The 24066-nt window shown below is 27.3% G+C and overlaps 2 protein-coding genes and 1 long non-coding RNA gene across 5 annotated transcripts in view; 1 reads left to right on the top strand and 2 right to left on the bottom strand.

The window, feature by feature from the left end:
* Positions 1-280: 280 nt before the first annotated feature.
* LOC149063049 (AP-2 complex subunit mu) lies at positions 281-3400 on the bottom strand. Its single transcript, XM_089216863.1, has one exon. The coding sequence runs from the start codon at positions 3072-3074 to the stop codon at positions 1764-1766; it is 1311 nt and encodes a 436-aa protein (XP_089072989.1). The 5' UTR covers positions 3075-3400; the 3' UTR covers positions 281-1763.
* A 238-nt stretch (positions 3401-3638) lies between these two features.
* On the top strand, positions 3639-7701 carry LOC149063048 (uncharacterized). Its single transcript, XR_016189614.1, has 7 exons — positions 3639-4129; positions 4200-4279; positions 4935-5175; positions 5245-5345; positions 5411-5558; positions 6788-6886; positions 7149-7701. It is a non-coding gene; the product is annotated as an uncharacterized LOC149063048 (long non-coding RNA).
* Positions 7702-12812: 5111 nt separating this feature from the next.
* Positions 12813-24066, bottom strand: part of LOC107163193 (Calcium/calmodulin-dependent protein kinase I) — a 396057-nt gene continuing 384803 nt past the window's right edge. For all 3 annotated transcript variants that reach the window (XM_015510478.2, XM_015510479.2, XM_015510480.2), the window contains one exon: positions 12813-14389. In XM_015510478.2, the coding sequence (XP_015365964.1) occupies positions 14319-14389 (71 nt within the window). In that variant the 3' untranslated portion in view covers positions 12813-14318. The remainder of the gene's footprint in view (positions 14390-24066) is intronic.

Here is a 24066-nt window from a genome sequence, read left to right as displayed (position 1 = left end):
TTCATTTAAATTTAGAAAATTTTTTGTAATTAGTTATTTTTTGACAACAATAACACTATCAACATTATATTACTGAAACGTATGTTCGATTTCGTTTTCTTCGTCTTCTCCTACAATGAAAAAAAGGTTGGATTTTTTTAATATATTAAAATATTATTAAATATAAAAATGACGAATTGTTTACCTGTAAAGTTTGACTGTACAATAAGACATTTTCTGATATTATCAAATTTAATTGACAAACTAAATTCATAATTTTTATTTATAAAATACTCAAATGTAATTTTTGAAAGTCATATTTTCCATATTTAATGAAATCAATTTATAAAAATTAATATGTTACATATAATATGGTAAATAGTTATTATGATTAATCAGTATATTTATAAAATGACTATCTTCATCTGGGTACATAAAAAATTAATTCAATTCTATAAAGTTTAAATTTCATATTTCATACACTATAATATAATATGAATATAATATAAGCAATACTATAGTCCTATTAAACCAATTTATTTCATTTTGTATGGAACTAATTACATTTAATATTGCGAAGGGACAACAAAATAATGTTTCCTGTTTACTTAAATTGTTTTGTAACTTTTTGACAACAGTAATACAAACAAATTAAACTTCTTTAACACATTAACTGTTTAACAATAGTAGTTGAATAAGTATATAAATAATAACACAATGTTTCTGTTATAGTTTAATATAATATTATGATAAAGCACTAAATAGAATCATTATTATTACATTATAGTAATGAACTTACACATTCCATCATTATTTATCTAAGGTAATATATGTTTAAATTTAGAAATACCTAGAAAAATAATACGCAGATCAAATCAGGTAAAAAAAAATATATATATATAAAATAATAAATTAACTATGTAGGTATAATAGAAATATTAAAATTTATATTGGCCAATATTTTCATAAATTTAATTATATTAAAATCAGTGGCGGCTCGTGGGTTTTTAATGAAATAGTGCACAACCAAAATAAATTTAACTAATTTTATATATACATAGACATATTATATTATATTAAAAATCGTAGTAAATAATTGTTTACAAATTTTAGTTATTTACCAATTAGGTATCTTTTAATTTGTTTAACGCGATTGTTGTTTTGAATTTCTGATAATGATCAAGTAACATTATCAGCTGATAATCGGAATATAATAAACAAATGAGAGTAAAAATATATTATATTCTCAATGCCGACATCAAAAATAATTTACTGAAACAAGTTATTTGGTTATGTGCACAGCGATTGTGTGCACTACTGTATCACTATAATACACATCGATACTGTTCAGTCACGGACAACTGCCAGACTGTTTGGCTTTCGAAAAAAACCCAATCCAAAAATTATATTGTTTTCTTAATATTCTGAATTTATATTATTATATTTTGAAAAATAATCTTAATAACACTTCAGGTAGGTACTTAGTTATATTATAATCAGTTATGTTTTCAATTTTTCTTGAGTTTGGGTAAGTAGTGCACATTTAGACGAGCCCCCGCTGATTAAAATGGAAATATTATTTATTATGTATATAAAATGAACATAAAACGACTAGCCTAAATAACAATAAATATATTTAATCATACCACACATACTGATGGATTATAAATTAAAATCACAATAATATGAAACAATATTACATTTGACATAGATAATCAGTATGTAGATAATTTTGGACCAGAATATTGAGAAACGATTAAAACAAATATAATAGTTTTGTCTGATTAACACCTAGTTTCATACAATCCACTTCGCCCAATATAACGAACCCATTTGACAACATCATGATCAGAATAATTCAACTTGGGCTCAAAAACTTTTAAATATCTGACTTTGAATCCAGAAGGAGCAAATGGTACCTCAAAATTCATAGAAATTGGTGGTCTTGTCCATTTTTTCTTAGTGTCAGTCTCTAAAAGATCAATTTCAGCTGAGAGCTGTGTTTCTTTCATGCCTGCCATCCTCTTAATTTTCCACACAATTGCGTTATCTGAAGCCTTGTACTTGGCTTTGCCTTTTAGACATAACAATTGAACTCCAGCAGTATTCAATGGTGTGGGAATTTTGACTTCTATTTTCTGACCTAACAAGGAGGGTTTGAAATTAGATTTTAATACTGCTTTCACTTCCATACGAGTACGTCCCACTTCTCTCACCAACGGTATAACCCTGAACGGCAATGATATATCTTTTGTAGTACGGTAACGCATCAACTCAAATTCACCGTCAGGCGGGATGAAACTTATGGAATGCTCGGTTTCAAATTTTGAAAGTTTTACACATTGATGAAATTGACAGTCATCAATGACAACAACTGGCTTACCAGAGGCCGTCCTAGAGCCCGTGTCATCAAGGATCTTGGTGCCTTTGGACTCCATTACAATCTTATCATTGATACCAAACTTGCATTCGGGCATGCCGCTCAGGTAGGACTTCATGAGTATGCGACCGGCCACATGCGCGGACAATACCTGTCCTTGGGGCGACATGAGCAGGTTGACATACTCGAGTACGTCAAGGAACAGTTCGTTACGACGGTACTTTATGCCCTCGCGTCGCCATCCGATCTGGCCAGTGACCTGGGACGTTATCTGCATCTGCTCTTCCTTGCTCTGCGACTTGACGCCCGTCTGAGTGATGAACGTCTTGAGCACGCCAGTGTCGCAGTTCTGCGGGTAACCAAAGTCGAGTATCTCGTCAAGAAGCTCGTAGATGAGCACAAAGTTGTTCTTGATGTTCTCCTCGTTGATCTTACCGAAGTACGACTGCATGACTTGCGTGAACCGTATGAGGAACTCGAACACCATGGCACCATTGACATTCTGTTTGGTGACGGCGGCCAGCCAGATGTTGGCCCGGCGGATGTGGAAGAACGACGTGCGCGCAATGTTGGTGACCGGCGATCGGACTTGCTGGCGTGCGTGTATGACGTTCACGCGGAATGCGTCCACGGCGTTGCGGCCGATGTCGTCGCGGTACACTCGCGATATCAGCACCTCACCCTTGTGGTTGTACATGAACAGACCACCGATCATGGCGACGACTGTTGCTGGATACTTGTCGACGGGGAGTTCGGTGTTTACGGGGCGGGCGGCACGGAAAACGTTCGAGGGTAGGTCGCACTTAGGGTAGCGCCCCTACTGGTGAACCGGAAACGTTGTTGTTTCACTGGACGTGATGGTGTTACGGCGTTCAGACAACCGTGGGAATGGAAACGTGACGTTGGGAGCGTCAAATTAAGACGGACAGCAGCGTTTCCGTTCGTTTCCTTCCTACTCACCACTGCCTGCACCGCTGAGACTAATCGATCTATTCACTATTGACCGTGCTTTCGTGTGTGAGCGGCGACTCGACGTTTCCGTTATCAGAATGCCGCGTTATCGTCGTCGTGGAAGAACCGCGGTAGATGTCCGTGATACATGGTGATATCAGCATTGCAGCTCCTAGCCAAGCGATACCATAGATTATTATCTATGAGCGATACGACGTCGGGTCGGTAGCGGATGGTATCCGTAACGCTGCGAAACGGTTATAGCACTGTTAACCACGAGAAGTGATTATTCCGAACACGGTCTTATTCCGAATGTTTTGTTATCAGTTGCTTATTACGAACCATTGATATAAAGAATTATAAGAAATTATAAGAATTTTATTTATTCTTTATATCGATGTTACGAACACGAATGTCTATAGCTTGCTGCAGCTGCTAGCAAGGTGTATTTATCATAAATACACCTTGGTATATATCAGGGATGGCCAACCCGCGGCCCGCGACATTTAACAAATATGTATTTACAAAATAAAATTATATAAACACTAATAATTCTAATCTAATCTGTTAAAAATATATACGAGTAGACACTAGCTTATAGCAAATTGTATTTTTAAAATAAAAAAAAAGCTTAGTGAACGAGTTGAGAAACAAATATCTCACTATATGTGGCCCGCAGGATTGTTATGTACTTACAAAGTGGCCCGCAAGATCATTTGGGTTGGCCATCCCTGGTCTATAGCATTGAATGTGAATATGTGATTGTATAATTATATCCGCGTTTAATGATGTACATTGTACAAATTGAACAATAAAAAGGTGAGTAGATATTTTTAATATGAAAGAATTATTAACAATGAGCATTATGGTACTGATTTATTGTTTCAAGTCCCGTTATTTAATGAGTTATAACAATATGAAAAATTGAAAAAATACGTGTGACGGCTATGCTCGCGGCAATTGCCTTTCGTAAGTGTATATTATGTTACTCGCTTCACACAATAATTTACCTAATATTTTCTTATTTATTAATTTTTGTTGTATAATATAATATGTGGTGTGTTTGTATGTACTGAAAACTAAACTTTTCTAAAATGATAAGTTGTTTTGAAATATTAAAAATATGTATCAAAATAAATTGATGCTCCACACCTATGTAACATCTATGAATGTAACAAAAATTTCTCTTCAAGTAGGTATTTTTAATATTAAAATAAAACTAAATGTTATAATATTGATATTCTGATACTTCTATCGTCTTAAGCACAGGAAATCACATATATCTACATAAATCGAACATCATAAATAAAATGTTTAGGTTTGTATATTACTATTGTGTAAAGCTAGCAAATTTTAATTGTGTGATATGGGAAAATATGCCTTTTCGCCCTAGTAACAATTTTCGGTTATTCTAGATATCCTATTATCTTCTTAAATATTTATTTTTATTGATTGGTTTTTGACCAATATTCGAAAGGTTTACCCTTGTATGGATGTGTGAAAGTGACATGGAACATTGACTATTATCATTTTAATTGCTTAGACTTAGGTAAAAAAAAATATTAAATATCATATAGGTGCTAATATTAAGGTAGCCCAATAATTTTATTTTTTATTTTTACAGATAGTTAAGTTTGATAATATCCAGTTTGTGAGTGTGGGTGTTGAAAATTAAGAAAACCGAAAATCAATTGAATGGTGTAGTCATTTTCAATAAGTAACCAGATTTATTCTGTTTTATATAACATAATGCTGTACATGTTGAAAATGAAAAAAATTCTTACCTGACATCCAAGCAACAGTTGAATACCGATTCATTGATATTTGATTTTATATCCTTTTTATAAAAATGAAAAATGAAAAAGGTAAATTTATTTTTAATTATTCAAAATAAAATTAATAATTTCAACATGTGTTTTTTTTTATAAATATAGAAAAAAAAACTTGAAGTTGTGTTCCTTTCAGTGTATGAATCTAAAGTTTAAAAAAGGATTAAATGAAGCAGCTAATCAGTATAGTAATATTCAAAAATTCAGTAATATATTAATAAGCTACAAATATAGTAAATTATATTTATAGGTTTCCGTTTGGTTTTTGCAGGTTTTTGACTATGACATTGCTGCAAAAGAAGATGATTCAGCTGTGTACTAGTCTATACAGCCCACCAAACTAAAAGGAAGTAAAATATGCTGAAATGTTTGCATGGTGTTTTAGACATTAATTAATATACGCCTAAGAAAATAAATAAGTAATTATTATGAATAATATAATTATACTAGGTTTGTTTTTAAATAATAATATTATAATTATGAGAACATTATACATGTTTTTCTTTCTTATTAACGTATTACATATTAAATTCTATGTTCAGCAGATCTAATTTTATTGGCTAGCTAAGATAGCTTTTATGTTAGTGTGAATTGATTGAAAAAATATTTTGATTTTTTAAGCTGTTAATTAGCAGGATTGAGGAGGTTAAGTCTTTTTCATCATGCTTGTCTGGAAAGACCAGTAAGACTAAAGAGTGTAAATAAGGCTTATAACAAAAGAAGGTTTAATATTTAAAATTGTATTTTGCATATTTTTTTATCATTGCATATAAATACATATTTGAGTATATTGGAAAAATTAAGATCATATTGTATTAGTATAAATGTGGACAGTTTTGATATTTATTACTTTCCTAATGTCTACTTATGGTATATAATTTTTATAAATTATTATGTGTTAGGTAATTTACTATCTGTCCAGTAACTCTGCAATGTTAACATGTGTAGGAAGTAAACTTCAGTGGTTAGGTTTCAAGTTTTTGTAAGTAAATAAATTTAAATTAAATTTCTTTATTTTTTTTTTTTTTTTTGCATGGTTATTACAATTTAGATGCCATATTTTATATCTTAACTTTTTTTTGAACATATTTAAGTGCATATTATTTGTTTTAAATGTATATATTATGTTGATACTTGTGTTTAAAATTTCTCATAATTCATTAAAAATTAAAATATATTATATCGTTAAAAAATACCATCCTTACATTTTAGTTTTTTAAATAGGTTAATTTACTCTAGTATTTAAGCTAAGTTGGACTGCTGAATAGTATATTATGTGTCAGTAAATGAAAACAAAATATGCTTTATAATATCCTCTTAAACAATGCAACTGGTATATTCTTAATAAGACGGAAATAGCTTCTAAAAGCAATTAGTCATTTTTAAAATTAATCTTGAAGATTCAGATAGATTGGAAGATATTTTTTTCCATTGCAATTATAATTCTATTAAATTTAGATAGATAATAAAAATATAATTTTTAAAACTGGTGCATTAATTTTATATTACACATATTAAGATGTATGGATAATTAAAAAACATCAACACCTGATGTGTAATAATGTCAGATTGCATTGTTAAAATAGCAACTAATATTTAATGAATCAATAGTTACCTAATGGTTCATTAATCTTTTTTTTTTATTCAGTGGCCTGTACATTAAATGAACACATTTTTCATAAAATTGGGTATAAGTCACCCGAAGGTAATCTGAAGAAGAAGAATACTCAACAAAATATTTACACCGGTAATTAAGGTTAATTTAATTTAATTTTCATTAAATATATTTCATATGAATACATGACTGTCTCTTAGTTTTTTAGGAGATCAGAAAGAAATGCAAACTCTTATTAAAAAGTACTTAATACAATTCATTCAAAGTGTTAAAATAGTTAGATATCAATGAATACTTTGTTTATTACTAATGGTTTAAATTATTATATTTATTAGAAAATGTACGATTATCTATGGATCTAAAAGTGTTTTTAATACCGTTACAAACATTTTAGGTAATAAAAGATACATCACTGTGTGGAGCCGGAAGGCAAAGTGGAACATGTCTTGCAAAATTTTCCATACTGGGTGGATGGTAGGCGTGAGATGGCAACTTGGAATCCAGGATGTCTTGGATATCATTCTGGGCCTAGAGGAAGAACTCCCTCCAAGATGATACGTCGAAAAGATAACGGATTGAAGAGTTGGCTGATGTCTGACAGGACAGTGAATATGATTCTCAGGCGTAATAAGGCTGCATAGCATGACAGAAAGTCAAAAAATGAATGGAGAGGGTAAATGTGGTGTATTTCTGTGAACCGACATCCAGTGATTGAGGCTCCACCTATGTATAATATTTGAAGTTGGGAATAAATGATACGGAGAAAGTGTAATTGTATAATTCCTTATAGTTAAGTCAACAGTTTTATTTTTCATAAATTAGAAAGTTGAAAATGAAAGTTTAATGTCAACTAATTTATTACAATTTAAATAGTAGTTATAAGTGTTTTGGATATTAATTATAATGTATACTATTATTTTATTAATATAGAGAATTTTTTATACAAATTATGACATAAACACATGGTTAAACATTTTGAATTTCTTACAATGTTATGGTATATTATTTAATTAGTTCACATTTATAGTTCATTTATGATATTCACATGTTTAAATAACTTTCTTGGTTACATGGATTGAGAAAACATAATATTTTCAAATAATAATATTACTAGAAATGTTAATTTCCAATAGCTGTTTCCATTGAAGTGATGTAAAGGATAAAATGTATAGGAATTATGTATATAACAATTCTGTAATTTAAAATATATATTATAACAGTAAAAATATTTAGATTAGAATACAAATAAAATTGCTTACAACAAAGACAACCATTTTGAATATCTAAAAGAGATAATAACTAAAATTGTTATTAAATTAATTTAATACGGATTATATCATATTTATATGTTGCTAGAATATTAACTATAAATTATTATTTTTTTGTTTTTCATCTTAATTTTGTGTTGTAAAAATATAATATAACTTATAACTTATATCATTTCAGAATATAAAATGACCCATGAAGTCCAAATAGCATACATCTATTAAATTGCTCTAGAGATTGAATGTTCATGGGATTTGTGTAGATAATAATTCTATAGGTATATGTTTGTAAATAATAAATTGTAGTAAATTGTTAAAGATTTATTAATTTATCAAACATTGCGATAAAGTACAGTTCATTTTAAAAATTTTAAGTACCTAAAATGTAATAATTTTATATTTTACAATTTCTATTCCTAATTTATTGAATGAACAAATAAATATAATAAATACATTGTCATAATTTGAATATTTTTAAAAAAAAACTAGCATTCAACATTTGTTTTACAATAAAAATAAAAATAATAGTGACCTAAACTAATATGGAAAATTGTTATGTAACCTAGTCAGTAGTCTTTAATATATTTAACTGGGGAACCAAACGCATTTGATCTATGTTATTTAATACACTATTTTAAAATTTTATTTCATCCCATAATAATTCCCCTTATGAAACAAATCAAATTCTATGTATTGATATTAACTGTTCTTGTAAGGGGAAATTTTGGACCACCATGATTTCAATATTTTAAATTAAAACATAACAGTTAAAATACTTAGTTAAAAGAAATAATTAAATGTAATGTTAATATATTTTCATAAGAGCTAAAAATAGATAAAAATATAAAAGTTAATTAATTTCAATTTTTTAATAATTTATATTAATTTAAATTATTAATATACAAGTGAAAGTACATCAAATTTCTAAACGTTTTTAAAAACATAATATCAAACTAAACTACTAAACATCAACCAGAATGAATATAGAATGTAACTTTTTAGTAACCATTTCATTTTAATGGTTCTATTATTATTATTATTATTTGTTAACAAGAACTTTTTGGAACCATAGGCATGTCCTGCAAATTTGATCAAACTTACATAGTACATTTTGATGCATAATATGAACCTTTTTTTCTCAATTTCTATTTTCATATTAAATTTTTTGTTTTTCATCATGTGTATAATTTAAGGTCATATCCCCAAACCCTAACAGAATTTTTTTTTGAGGGGGGAGGATTGGCAGTTTCCCCAACCCCTAGATATGTCACTGTTGTGCATGACCTGCGAATGAGGTCTGGACACGCCTATGTTCGGAACATGTTAGATTGTATAGGTAGTAAATAAGAAAAATTTATCAAATTTAATATTATATTTAATGGTGATATTTGTTGTTTATTTATGTATTTAGTCAGTTTTATTTTTAAATTTGTATTATTTTAACAATAAATATAAAATAATAATACTAATAATATTTATAGAAAATTGGTACCATTATACTCTATAATGATTATGGATTTAAATTTATTTATTTTTAACTAAAATCTGTATCAATAGATAACAGTAAATAGTAAAATAGCAGGAAACCAATAACCCCAACTAATATTGGTTATTATTTGGTGTCGTTTCATGTATATGTATATTAAACGTTTTTATGAATTATAACTGTAGGTTTTCTCAGCCTGATCAGTTGTATTCTTTGTTTTTGGCGACATTGTGATTGTGGATTACAAAACAAAAAAAAATTGTGTAATTGGTAACAATATTTAGATGTTTACTTCAACAGTCAATGGTACTTATCCATTTTTATACCTAATTGACTGTATTTCATAGTGTAGTACATTCCCTTGTAAGGTATTAGTTTTCCCTACAAATGTGTCGTTACAAATTTTGATATAATTTTTCAATTCATTAATTTCTAAAGCAAAATGAAATTGTATTCGTGCGATAATGCAGTTAACACACTGGAAAATTATAAACAATTATTATGAATATAATATATTACAATATAGGTAATTATATAACATTAATTAGAGTTAGGATTCCTAAGATCTTCAAGATTCTAAAAAAACATATGTATGCTAATATACCCAAAATTCTAAGAATGATATAAAAAATGTTTCAATATTATGACATTATTAAATCTGTTTAAAATTGTATTATTCATCATTAATAATATACTAGATAGTAGGTTACCTACCTACTGTAGGTACCTATGCATTTTAATTTTCAAATAATTATATTATATTCGTTAGGACTGCTTAATTATTAGAGCATTTATTAACATTTTGAACATACAGGGACAGGGAGCAAACAATGTGTAACAATTACAAGAAAGTTATCTATAGTAAAAAAAGTCGATAAAAAAAAACAAACAATATAAGCATTTATACTTAGAAATTCAATTGCTATTTTTCAGGATTCGAAAAACTTTTCAGTCACAAATATATTATATTGGTACTTTCATCAGCCCGATCGTTATATTGATGAAATTACATTTCTGAAAATTAATTTGTAGTAACCGCTTCGGTACAAAATCAATTTATTGAGATTGCCACAATCCCACAATTGTCACCTATTATAGTTTATAGGTTATATTATATCTATTTTAGTGGGTATTTGCTCCAGTTTAGAGGATATACATACCTAGTAAGTATAGGTATCAAAAAAAAAATAATAATACATAGACACTTATTTGTAGTCAACTAAATTTATTAACTTAATTTAAATAAAATAATTATAATTGTTGAAAAAAAATTGTAAACTACATTGCGAAGAACAATATTTATATATTACTATTACTCGTATATATGTAGAGTGTATAATATTATTATTTGCATTATTATGACACATAAAAAAAATCATATTTATAATTGTACAAAGTAGAACAAAATTTAAATTAGATATATTTTTATTATATAATAATATTGTAATAAAAATAAGACTTAATATTTAAAACACAACATTATAAATAGTGTTATGATACCGATAAAATTTTACGCTATTAGGTATTAATAATTACCTATTGTTATTAACATATTACAGTGACTTACGAAGTTATGAATGATTAAAATTTAAAATTATTGATTTTTCTTGTGTTTTACGGCAAATAATAGCGTCATATTAAAATGTATTAAAATTTACATTTATATAACGTATATCAAGTTGTAATAATTATAATGATCTGTAGATTTATTATCAATAAATATACTTTTTTATTATTTTTATTATTAGGTACCACGAATGTGGTCGGATCGTTCTAAGAGTATTAACATACAATATATTTCGTACGGTCACGTAAAGTTATAGCCTTATAGGCTAAAACATGATAGTACTTAGGTAGGGTATATATGTTATTTAAATGACGAAAAACGTACCGTGACGTGATTCATCGGCTGGTTATAATCAATAATCATACTATATTATTGTGAAATGGTAAGAAAAGTTTGAATGGAAAACCGACTTAGAGTATTTTACCAACATGGGTATTAGAGTTATCACAACGACGAGGCAAACATAGATCTAAAAGAACAATGATAATATTATTATTAATAAAAATGTATAGAAAATAATATGTGCGTATAATAAAATAAAAATAATAACGACATCAATGATATTATGCCTAATATGAATAAATTATATGGTAGGTATATCATTGCTAGCCACTACCTACTGTTAATATTTTTCTTATTATTTTAATTATTTATTAGGTAGGTATTGTTGATGTTGCAGTCGTAGCAAAAATAATATTTATTAGGTACAAAGTGCGGACAACAAGTTGTTTTATTGAAATATTATTTCATTATTGTAATAATATAATGTGTGTGTCTATAGATTTTATCTAGTATATTTTAGTGACCATTAAAAAAAAAAATTATCATTATATTATTAACACTTGGCATGTGTCTCTTGTACAAAACGACACGGAATAATAAGCGCCAAAGTATTGAACAAAAAAATGTTGATCATGGCAACAGGTGGTTGTTATTATGATCATAATATTATATTCATATTTTATGATTGCAGAAAACGCTTTAAACGAATCGCTCGCGGACGGTTATAGTACTTCAGAAGTTGAATGATAATAATATAATACTTTACCGACTTAACACCGATCAGAGGACTAATAATAATAATACACCTACAGAAACAATGATTGTGTCCCGGTGGCAGATAGATTGGTACCTATAGTAAGTTGATCGAATGTGTCGATGGAGAAAATATAGTAGATTAAGTAGGTACCAAGTACCTATAATCGAATTCTTCACGATGCAGCTCGCGGGCAACAGGTATTATTTGCCTAACATATTATTATTTTCTTAAACGGTTCCTATATAGTCTGCGAGATTCACCTCACGGACATATTTGAGCAACGCATACAAATTACTTGTTTTATAATAATTATCATACGTCATAAAAAAATAGTAATCTGCATATGATCAGTAATTGTTTTTTTTTAAATCCTAACGCAGTCTGTTGTCCACTTATCGTGTACCCGCATGTGTTATTACATAATGTATAAATATATGTATATTGTATATTAATTTCTTTGATTTGGTTGAGCGTGTTTTTTGAAAACAAAAAAATCAATTTCGATTTTTTCCACACTATATCGTAGTTGTAGTAGCTGGTATACGACGATCGGCGAGCGCGCTATTGTATTATAATCTATACAATTATTATTTATTTTAAATAATAAAAAAATTCGTTGACGATGATAATAACAATAACAATAATAATGATAATAATAATAATAATAATAAATAATAATAATAATAATAATAACAATAGCGTAAATGTAGCTATAGTAAGTTTTATTTTTTGAAAATAGTAATGATAATAATAATTATTAAAAGTTCTAACAGCGAGTTAACAACAAAACTGTAACGTTAGAACGATGTATAATAATATAATATAATATGTCATAAACAATAAACATAATAATATAATAAAAGCAGATGTTTAAAAAAAAAATATAATATAGGTAATATTATAATGTATGAATATTAAATTTAGTATCTACCTATTTAAAATTAAACTTAAATTGTATCCATAAAATATAATTATTCGAAAATCGAAAGTACCTATTTATAATACTTATCACGCGTCTACCCGTAATTACTATAGTTTTTAGGCGATGTGACGTTTTGTAATAATATAATATATTATATTTTCACTTCTAAAATATAAATATTTTATAACGATATGTCGATATAATATTTTACTTTTCATTAATATTAATTGAGTTTTGTTTTCAACGTATTATCGAAATATAATAGAGTGCACAAACTAGAAATGTACATAATATTACCACAGATTATATAAAATATATAATTTATATAATATAATATATTTTTATATAATCTGTGATATTACTATTATTATTATTATCAAACAATGTCGAATCTCGTTTTACTCGAAGAATTTATATAATATGTAGTGTATAGAATAAACAACGAAATTTATCACCGAAACTGTTTCGGTTTGGTCGGAATTTAGTGTTTGTGCGGATTGAAAAATAGAACCGACATTCATGGTAGTTATTATTTTGGATTTGGAGAGAAAATTCTACGGAAGGGACATGGCGCGTCGAGGATAATAATATATATAGGTACTTACGTTTGGATTTATAATCAATATACTTACTAAAATAAATGTGTACATTTTAATGTCTTTTCCTTCAATTTTTATGATAATGATATTGTTAATATTAGTATAATTCTACACGTATTTATTAATATTATTATTATTTTTATTTTATTTCACAACGTCGTCAAAGTCGTGATGAGCAAAAATATTTGATTTCGCGGCAAAGTGTGTAAATTAAGTAAGCGTATACTCGTGTGTATATCTTGTATATTGTGTTAAAATGTATTATATATATATATACTATGTAATTTCTTCTATACCATATATGGTATTATTTATATACATATATGTCTACAAAGTATACAATTTATAAGTACACTTATGTAATATTATATATATATCTATTGTATATTATAGTCGCTTTTATGATTTAATACATTCGTATAAATTAATTTGCTTAGGTGACTGGTTACTGAGTAAAGAGTTTATATTTTATCGATATATAAGAGATATGTGTAGAATTATTCTCGTTAACAAAAAAAAAAAAAAATATAAAATAATGATATTTAAAAATTAGAAGAGTAATAATAATAATAATTATGATAATATTAATTATATAATATGAAAGTAAAACGAGAAATTCTTAGAGTCTGTTGGATTCGGTCATCCCATTGACCAAATAGTCCTGGTTGTCCATTCTCGCATCCTGGCTAATTCCTGCTCCGCTGTTCAAGGCCATTTTTTTCATCTGTCTCACCACCGTTGTCGCGTGGTATGCTTGCTGCAATCAGTAAATATGGTACAATCGGATTAAACACATCGAAAGTAATGACAGCAACAAATAATTAAAAATTGGTTAATAATACGCTTAGTTTCAAAAAAAAAGATTCCTACTTTAATTAGATTTATATAAAAAGGAGGCAAATGAACTTTAAAAAAAATTTAATTTGGTTTGTATTCTAAACAGTTCTATTAAGGTTATATTATATTTAGATCTGAATAGGTATGCTGTTTCAACATAGAGTTCAATTTTCATACAGTCTCACTAAATAAGACAATTTACTATACTCACACGACGTAAATGTATGTCACACCTTTCAAAAATCCATAAACTAATTTCCTCAAATGTAAACAGTATCCTTGAGCAACTTATCGGCTATACAATATTTCTCTTATGATATAATCACAGATTATAATTATAATTATATATAATTATATTAATTTATATTATTTTATAATAGGTATATTAGGCCAGTATTTTGTGTTTGATTTTGTTAAACGTAATTCGGTGATTCAAATTCAACGATTCCGTAAAAAAAAACAAACGCTTCATAATGAATACTGATGTTATATGTAATAGGTACTACATAAGATAATAATAGGTACCTACCTATATAGAAATACAAACATTGCAATAATTGATAAGGTAGACTTAAAATTAAAATAAACTGTACATTTGTTGTTATAACATATTAGTAATACAATATTTGTTTTATACACAAACAAAGCACAAATAATTGTGAAACTATACTCTATTATATTGTTGTAGGTAGCCAGGTAGGTATAAACTATATAAGATACACTAAATAATATAGTCAGTATTATTACTATATAATACTATTTACTAATAATTACTGCATTCATCGCAAAACGACCTAGTTAACAAGTGCATGCAAGATAGATAAGATGCTTTCCTATATTAAAAGCTAATATTTGTCACGCATTGATGGTGAAGATTATTTTCGGAAAATTTGTCGTTGGGCAACACAATAATAAGCTTGAAATCCATGTAACCCACTACTAAATTGATTATGGTTGAAAACTTATTAAGAAATATCGAGTTGTACGTGGTACGTCTCATAATTTAGAACTTACAACTTACATTGAATAGGTACTTATAATTCGATTATATACTAATTAATTTAACAGTTAAAATATTAACTTATATTTTGCTTTCATCAAGTAGGAACATTCCCGGATGAGAACAAAAATGATGGTATTTTAATATTTAATCAGAATCAGATATTATTCTCACAAAAATTTTAATCAGTCGTTAAATATTCATCATAATACATTTGCCCGCCGTTAGCACAAGTGGTTCATTGTCGAACGAGATTAAAATAAATAATTTTATCGCTGCTTGTTACCTATATTGTAGGCAATGAATTACTTGTTGGATTACATTTTTGATATTTGTTTCCTTTCATAGTTCACGGTTAGTAATTACTTAAAAATTAAAAATATTGCACTGCAATAATTAATTAATATCTAATTTGGTAAGTGATCGTCAAAAAAAAAAAAATAATAATAATCTGAGTAGGTACATTATTCAATATGGCGTATTATTATTGAAAAAAATAACAAATTAATAAGTAATTGTAAAGATACATCAAATATTGTTATAAACAAACACGTGTAAAATTTCTTTTCAAGGAATTAATCTAAAATAAAATATTCACTTTTATAGAAACATGTGTTATGCGATTTTTTAGTAAGAATTGTGACGTTAAACTATAAAAGATTATGTAAAACTGAAACCTTTTTTTGGAGTAACGACAAAATGTACAATATTCATTCCCTCGATATTTTTAATACTTTTGTACTTGCCAAATAGTAAATGACGGTTGTTTTCTTATCAAAGATAATACGAGTATATTTTATATGTGTTTATGATTGTTGTTATTTTTAATAAAGAGATTGGCCAGGAGAGATTTATATTGCATTAGTTTATATCTATCTGTCCTCCAGAGGGTTGCGCAAGGGAGTGACTTAGCAGTTGACAGGAATTCAAACAAATGAATAGCTCTTGGGCATTATGGGTTGAGCCTTAAGCATCATTTAATATGATATGTCATCATTCAAGTACCAAGTTTCGGACATTATCTTTGATCGTACTCGAATATAATTTTTTTTCTGCCATTACTCACAAGTAGTACCTACGTCTACTAAAAGGTTTATTTGATTATGTCATAAAATAGTTTCTAATGATAATCATAAGTAATATTATTTTTAACAAGATAACATTAAAACGTGAGATACACTGAATAGATTTGTCAAGTAAGATTATTCGATAGTATTCGATGTATAACTTAAAACATCGAAAGAGTTAAATATATTTTATCGGTTCATATTTTTCAAATTAATGTCTTAACGCATTTTGGTTGTGATATATTATCTTATTTTAATTTTGAATTATTAAATAAAAGGAGAAGTTACTTTCATTATGTATTTTTACAAAGAAATATTAAATAATTCTATATGTTGACCTTATAGGCAAATAAATATACTAAATATAGGTATAGGTATTAGAAAACAAGATAGTTATTCAATGAATTATGTCTCTAAGGCATATCTACTGCAATGATCCCCTGCAAATATATCAACAGCAATGGAAATACTATACGGAATTTAATTTTGTTGTATGTATTATAATAAAATATAATATAATATTAGTATAATATTATATATAATATATATATTATAATATATTTTATTATTATTCTGACTAGCAACAATTTTTTTTGTTTTATCATTTTTATGTACATAGAGATTGTTTTGTAAATTGTTTTTACTCTATATAATATGAAGAAATAATACTAATTATTATTATTGTACTATGTCAAAGTAGGACGTAGGTATAAAAGGTGACTATTATTATTTAGTATTTAGGTATATTTATTTCGGTTTAAAAGATTAGGTGCTTAAATAATACAATTACAAACACTGCTTGATACTAATTATCATTAGGAAATATTAGCAGACATCTATATATAATATTGCATTTTTGTTTTACATGTCATGGTCGAGATGCAGTTACAATTGCACTATATGCGTACCATATTATGTCAATTGTGTATTTCCGTGCGTGATCTACAGCAGAAATTAAAGGTATACATAAAAGCATGTATATTTTGTTTAGATTTATTTATTTATTTACATTTTGTATCAAGGTACCTATTTATTAAATAAATAATATTATGAACAGCATCGACATGAGTGGGTGTACCTATATATAAAGTGCATATTAGCAAGTGTTGTGATCGTATACGAATTAAATAATTCATGAGTTTACTTGTACATAATAGTATAATATTTAGGTAACTATATTAAACAGATCGATTCATATTGATTACATGACGACGTTTTTCAGAGTCAACTATAAAAATATATTAAAAACAACAAATCATTCAGGGCCAGCGTAAAACCGTTTTAAAATTATTTTGCTCTTTATAGAGCCCACTAACTATAATTTAAGGCAATATTAAAACTAGGGATTTCTATCGAAAATAAATCCTAAATATATAGAATATCTTATATGATGGTACTTGATTGATTAAAAATACGTTGAAAACTTTAAACAACGTTAAACATGAAATAATCTATAATTTATGGTTGATATGCATTTCACGATTTGAATAATTTACTATACAGTGATACACTGTTTATTGTCTACGCTAATTTATATAAGTAATTATAATATAATACCATAAAACATCACCTATACGATCACTGATTCACGTCGATGGCCAAGTGGATATTTTAAAACTGAGTTAAGTTAATATTTTTTCCATATTACTACTATTTATTGAGTTAAATTTATAATTTGTTAACTGTTAACTTTTAACTTATCAATCATGTATCCTGTTAACTTAACTTGATTTAATTATTTTCATTAAATTTACCACTTTTGGTCAATTTTAGCTTTTGGTTATGTTTTTTTTTAAGTACTGAGTATTTATATTTAAAGAGATACTGAAAGAACATATTTTAAAATACTTGGATTTATTTTTTATCATTTAAGGATCGTGTTTTGAAGTGTGACAAACTTATATTTTTCATTCAATAATCCCATTTTTCTACAGTAAAGTGTTACTGTAGATAACTTTTTTTTAATAACGTTGATGCATCTTAATTCAAATTTGAATGAGAAGTTTCTGAGTTATGGATCTTTAAGTAAGTACTAATTAACTTAAGTTATATTCATAGTTTAATGGTTATCGTACTTGAACTAGCGGCGTAGGTACTGGCGTGTATAAAAAAATTGATTTTGCTAATAATAATAATAATAATTTTAGGTAACCTACCTTTTAATATTGTTAGAATTACCGATAATATTTCTCATATTTTACTTTCAACAATATACCCACCTATCCATATTTAAGGTGTTTTATCGATGGTGAATATGAATATTATTATTATTATTATAAAAAACAATATTGAGTATAGAATCATCCCTGTTGTTTCCTTTAACAGAAAATCTTACAAACATATAGGTATGTTGATATTGATTTTGAATTTCAGTATCGAAAATTTATGTATAATCTCGATACATTTGAATACATTATTAATTTATTATTATTGTTCTGGCAGAGTAAAAATATTTCTTATTTTCCATTCGTTCCGCAGTTTTGTCAATTTGTATACTTAGCTACTACACAGTTTTTCATTTCAAATGAGAGGAATAACAAATGATCAAATTCATCGAAGGAATGCTTCTCTAATTTCGGGGCTTTTGTGAAATCACATTTCAACTTTAATTTCGTATGACAATTCGCTGAATACTTGACGAAATTCGTAATATGAATCATAATTCCAACACTGACTGTGTTCCTACAAATAAAAAGCAGTTTGATGAAACTCCTTTTTCAATAATCTGGAACAATATAATTTAATTCAATAACTATACGCAAATAATTATACTATTTGATGAATTTTATAATTGCATACACACATAGGCGGCAGCGTTAAACATCTTCAAATTAGAATTTCTAATGTGTATATATGGTTATAGATCACGCAGTTATGGACCACCAAAAATAAATGGCATCATTTCGATACAATTTCATTTTATTTTAGGATGCATATAAACGTAAGACAATATGTTTTGGCGATGTTATGCTAATACATCAGTACAGCCTGTTATTAATTTAATGAAATTTTTTTGATTTTTCGGGTGTTGTAATGGTTTACATTGGCGGCTTGGGTGTTCAACTGCCTCGCCGTGTTTTTAATCTTATAAGCCACTAAGTGATTTTTCAAGAAACACTATACGAAATTTCAATTATTTTTATTTTTAAATTGGATAATCTAAAAATATAATAAATAACTAGGTACCTAATTAGCTATAAAATAATTGTGTTTCTTGTACAGTAAAAGTTTCATGAAATCATATTTCAAAATTTGTAATTGGGAAAAATGTATCGAAGGAGAAAAATATGCAGCGAAACAGAAATTTTGTGCAATAATTAATATAAAAATAATTATCCAATTATAAATATTAGATGTCAAATAAAAATGTCGATGAAATTACTGTTGTTTTGACAGATGATAAAAGATTTTAATAAGATATCATTGGGATGAAAATAAACGTTTTAATAGACGAATAAACACGTACACTTGGTATAGCTATTGATACTGCAGGCAAACTCAAAGATGACAACAATATATTATATTGATTAAACTCGGATAGATAACAAAGGGCATAAGATGCTTCATAATTTTAGAGTAAAAACAAAAAATGTTCGGGTAAAATTAAAAAAAATTTAATTTATGGGATAGCTTAAACAATTTTGTTTTAATAAAATTTTTTGTTTAAAAAAACGTATATGGATACATAGAGTTGTAAGTGAAGAAAAATTATTATTTATTCATTAAAATATAAATCAAAAAATATATCATGTAATATCAGTGGCGTAACTTCCAAGTTTAGGCGCAGGAGTGAAATTTTGTATGATCCCCCTAATTCAGGTATAAGGAGATATGAGGAGGTGCAAAACAATCAGTGTTGGTGAGTTGCGGCCCAATCCCTAAATAACGTACGAATTGCGGCCATACAATAATGTTTATAATACATATATAATATATTATATACTATATGACTATAATATATAGTACATAAACATCACAATATTACGTATTTTATTGTATAAATTGTCGTACAAATATTAATATTTGTCTTGGAAAAAATAAAATTATTGACAAATTAATAATATTTTTTTCGTGTAATAAGAATAAAACATACAATCATCATATTGTTAAAAATAAAAGTATATACGTATAATATATTATGAAAACAAAACAACGATTGATTTCGGACTGAATATGCATTGAAAATTTTCATTTTGACATTTGAAATTATCCCACTATCGTAGTTAATGCAAGTCATACGGCAGATAAGACGATAAAACGATTTATATTATCTTTATCATAATATAATATAAAAATATAACTTCCCATGCGTATCGAACATTTCGTTTATCGTTATTCGTTTATTGCTATGTATATTCAAAACCACATCTGCCATATACATGATAATAATAAGTAAGTAAGTAACTATAATTTTAGGTATATATATTATATAGGTAAGGTACATAGGTAATTACTCGGGCCGCTACTCACCTACCGCTAAAATAATGTCGGGCCGCAACTAACTTACACCTAAAATATTATCGGGCCGGAATTTATCGGTCTCCAACACCGGAAACGGCAAGTATAGGGCCGCAACTCACCCACAGCCAAAACAATTTTATTACTTTGACCGCGACTTCTGAGTTATGTTACTGACCTACATCATATATACACTTTGTAATATGTATGATATCGTAACTTCAATCAGTAAGATTTACTGAATGTTTATATACATATAGGGCATAATTATATAGTTTGTGGTAAATGCATATTTTAGGGCAAGGGACATTATTTTAACACGATAAAAAGCAACAATTTTAGTTTGCTACACTTTCAATATTTTATTACTTTAACGTCTGCAAATTGCATTATGTTTATTATTTACATTTATTTAAAGAACAATACTTTTTTTGAAACGTTTACAGAAGTTAAAGAAAACCAGCTTTTTCCTAATTATTTTTTTTTCTAAATATTCAGATTATCGTGTAAAATATTTATACCTACCTATCCACCCAATTTTTTTAGGGATGGCTGTTCCTCTAGTCTTATCTACCCCAGACAGTCAGCACCTGGGTCCACATTACACGGAAAGTGTTTTTAATTTGGGTGCTTAAGTTTTGGTAGTCATGATACGATTATTTAGTTATTAAATAAATTCTGCGGTAAACTTAATATCAATAGTACGCCTCGCGTAATTTGATAAAGTTTCGAATCCGCGTGTTAGTCTAACGGGATTTGGCTGCCATGTCGGGGTAATCGGGCTTGTTGTATATAATATATTTAGTACACGTTAAAGGAACCCCACGTGACCTAGTGCACCACTTAACACACAAATGCAGCAACAACATTAATACGAACTATATTATATTATTTTATACTAAGTGATCCATTTAATAGCCTTTGATAGTTTTACAAGTCAATTAATTTTTTTAGCAGCACTATTAAGTATTAATAAGTTGTTACTCTAAGATTTTATAAAATATCATTTTTTTTCATCATAGAGCAGTTTTCATTAGTTATTATATATGAAATTTTTATTTTCACAGTACCTATAGAATTATACTTACTCTCTTTTAAAAATAAACATTTTTATTGATGATCGTCGAACATTGAATAAACTTTTTTTTATTTAGTAGCTATATTAAAGTTTAGTAGTAGTGGATCATAGTCCATAGGTGTTCATAAATTATGAAAGGTTCCCCGTATCCATAGCCGAAAATAGGGGGGGAGGGTTAGGAAACAAGCTCCCAAACATATCTTAAATTTGCTTTAAGTTTTTAATATTACAATTTAGTAAAGTCTGGTTTCAGATCCCTTTCATAATTTTAAACGCTATTTACGCATATGTCCGCATTACATTATAATCCTGATAACTTGCGAAGAAAATTTATTTAATCTGAAATATAAATTTCTATGGGTAACACTTAATTTTTTTTTTTCTTGAACTAGGATCAGGATTATTTTAAAAATTCGAAAGATTGGACTTGCTATAGAAAAAGAATGTCAGTGAATTTTAGTTATGTTTTATATGTTGATATTTAAGTTATGTAGCTAATATAATACTATATACGACGTCGTAATATAAGCGATTCATAATATATTATATAATTGATATAATTATATCAATCAGCAAAAGGTATGTATTTGAATACAGATTATATTGGAACCTTGAGAAGACACTTTTTATAGATTATTATTTATTATTTAAGTATTTTGCGTAATTGAACTATATGCGATTTTAGTGTGCTATTAAAAACCACAAATACCTATGTTGGTATGTGTTATAAACAAAGGTCACGTAGAAATTTGTTCTAGGGAGAGGAAGAAGGTTTGTTAGTATACATATCAATACATAAAATTTAATATTACGTAACTTTAAGTTAAGTTTGGATTTTTTATAGCATTATAACGATGACCGTTTTTTTGTGTTACTACTTACAATTTCTAATTATCAATATATATTATACGGAACAATAGTTATTTATCCTCAAACGCCTCAGCTTGCTCCCTTTCTGGATGCCTATATGATTATAAAGGTTCCTATAATGATATTAAGAAGGTAATACATATGGTTTTGAGAACATTTTTTACTGTGTTTTGTATATTTTATGAAAAACAAAAACTACTGTAAGAAAATTGTTTTTAGTATTAAGTAATTAATTACACAGTAATTAAGCTATGATGCTATTTTAGAAACTAAATATTGGTTTTACAATTTTCTATATTTTAATTATCGTCATCGTCCTCGGATATATTAGAATGTTTCCTATTTGCGGAATTTGTTGGGTGATAGGAAAGGAGAAAAAGGAAAATATTTCTCTCTCCCTCTTAAATACCGTCACTTATTACTTGAATTCCTTTTACTGTGTCGTTTCCGTAATTATTATTATTATTATGCCACTTTCCACGTTAAATTACAACATTAGAAACATGCACTGTTGTTGGTAATAATAAGAAAGTATTCGTACTGAATATCATCCACTTAACTACTTGATGAAATTGCGATACATAATTTTATCATACGAGTAAAAGTTCAGTGTGTTCATTCGTGTGTAGAAATGTAGAGTTCATGAATTTGTTGCAAGCAACGATTCCGGAACTTTGAGTTTTAAAAATGTACTTATAGATGACATAAAATATTAATAGCATCGTCGAAAAAAAATCAATCTTCGATTACTTTCGGTATATAATTTATCGCTGAAATTATTTTCTATCTCGTTAAAAATAATGAAAATACAAAACAAATGTTGGAAAAATCCCGTCGTTGGGGGTTTTTTTGTAATGAAATCAAGCGCTTTACTTAAAAAAAAATATATATATTCTATGGAGCCACTAAAAATAACAGTCATATGCTTCAAAGTTCAAATCTCTAAACATGCATATTAACGCGCACATTTAAATTTGTTCTATGATTTTGTTTGCAATCCTAGAAATAAACCTAGGAATTAATATTGTTATAATATAGACTTCTGGGTACGTTTGTTACATTTACTCCACAAATGTTGATTAACAAAAAAAATTGTAGCCATGCCTATTTAAATTTGTGGTAAA

The sequence above is a fragment of the Diuraphis noxia genome, unplaced genomic scaffold (assembly GCF_037042655.1).
Source record: "Diuraphis noxia isolate RWA-SAM2 unplaced genomic scaffold, SU_Dnox_SAM2 contig0001, whole genome shotgun sequence".
Taxonomy (NCBI): Eukaryota; Metazoa; Arthropoda; class Insecta; order Hemiptera; family Aphididae; genus Diuraphis; species Diuraphis noxia.
Note: the sequence above shows the minus strand (reverse complement) of the source record. Positions and strands in the feature narration are given on the sequence as shown.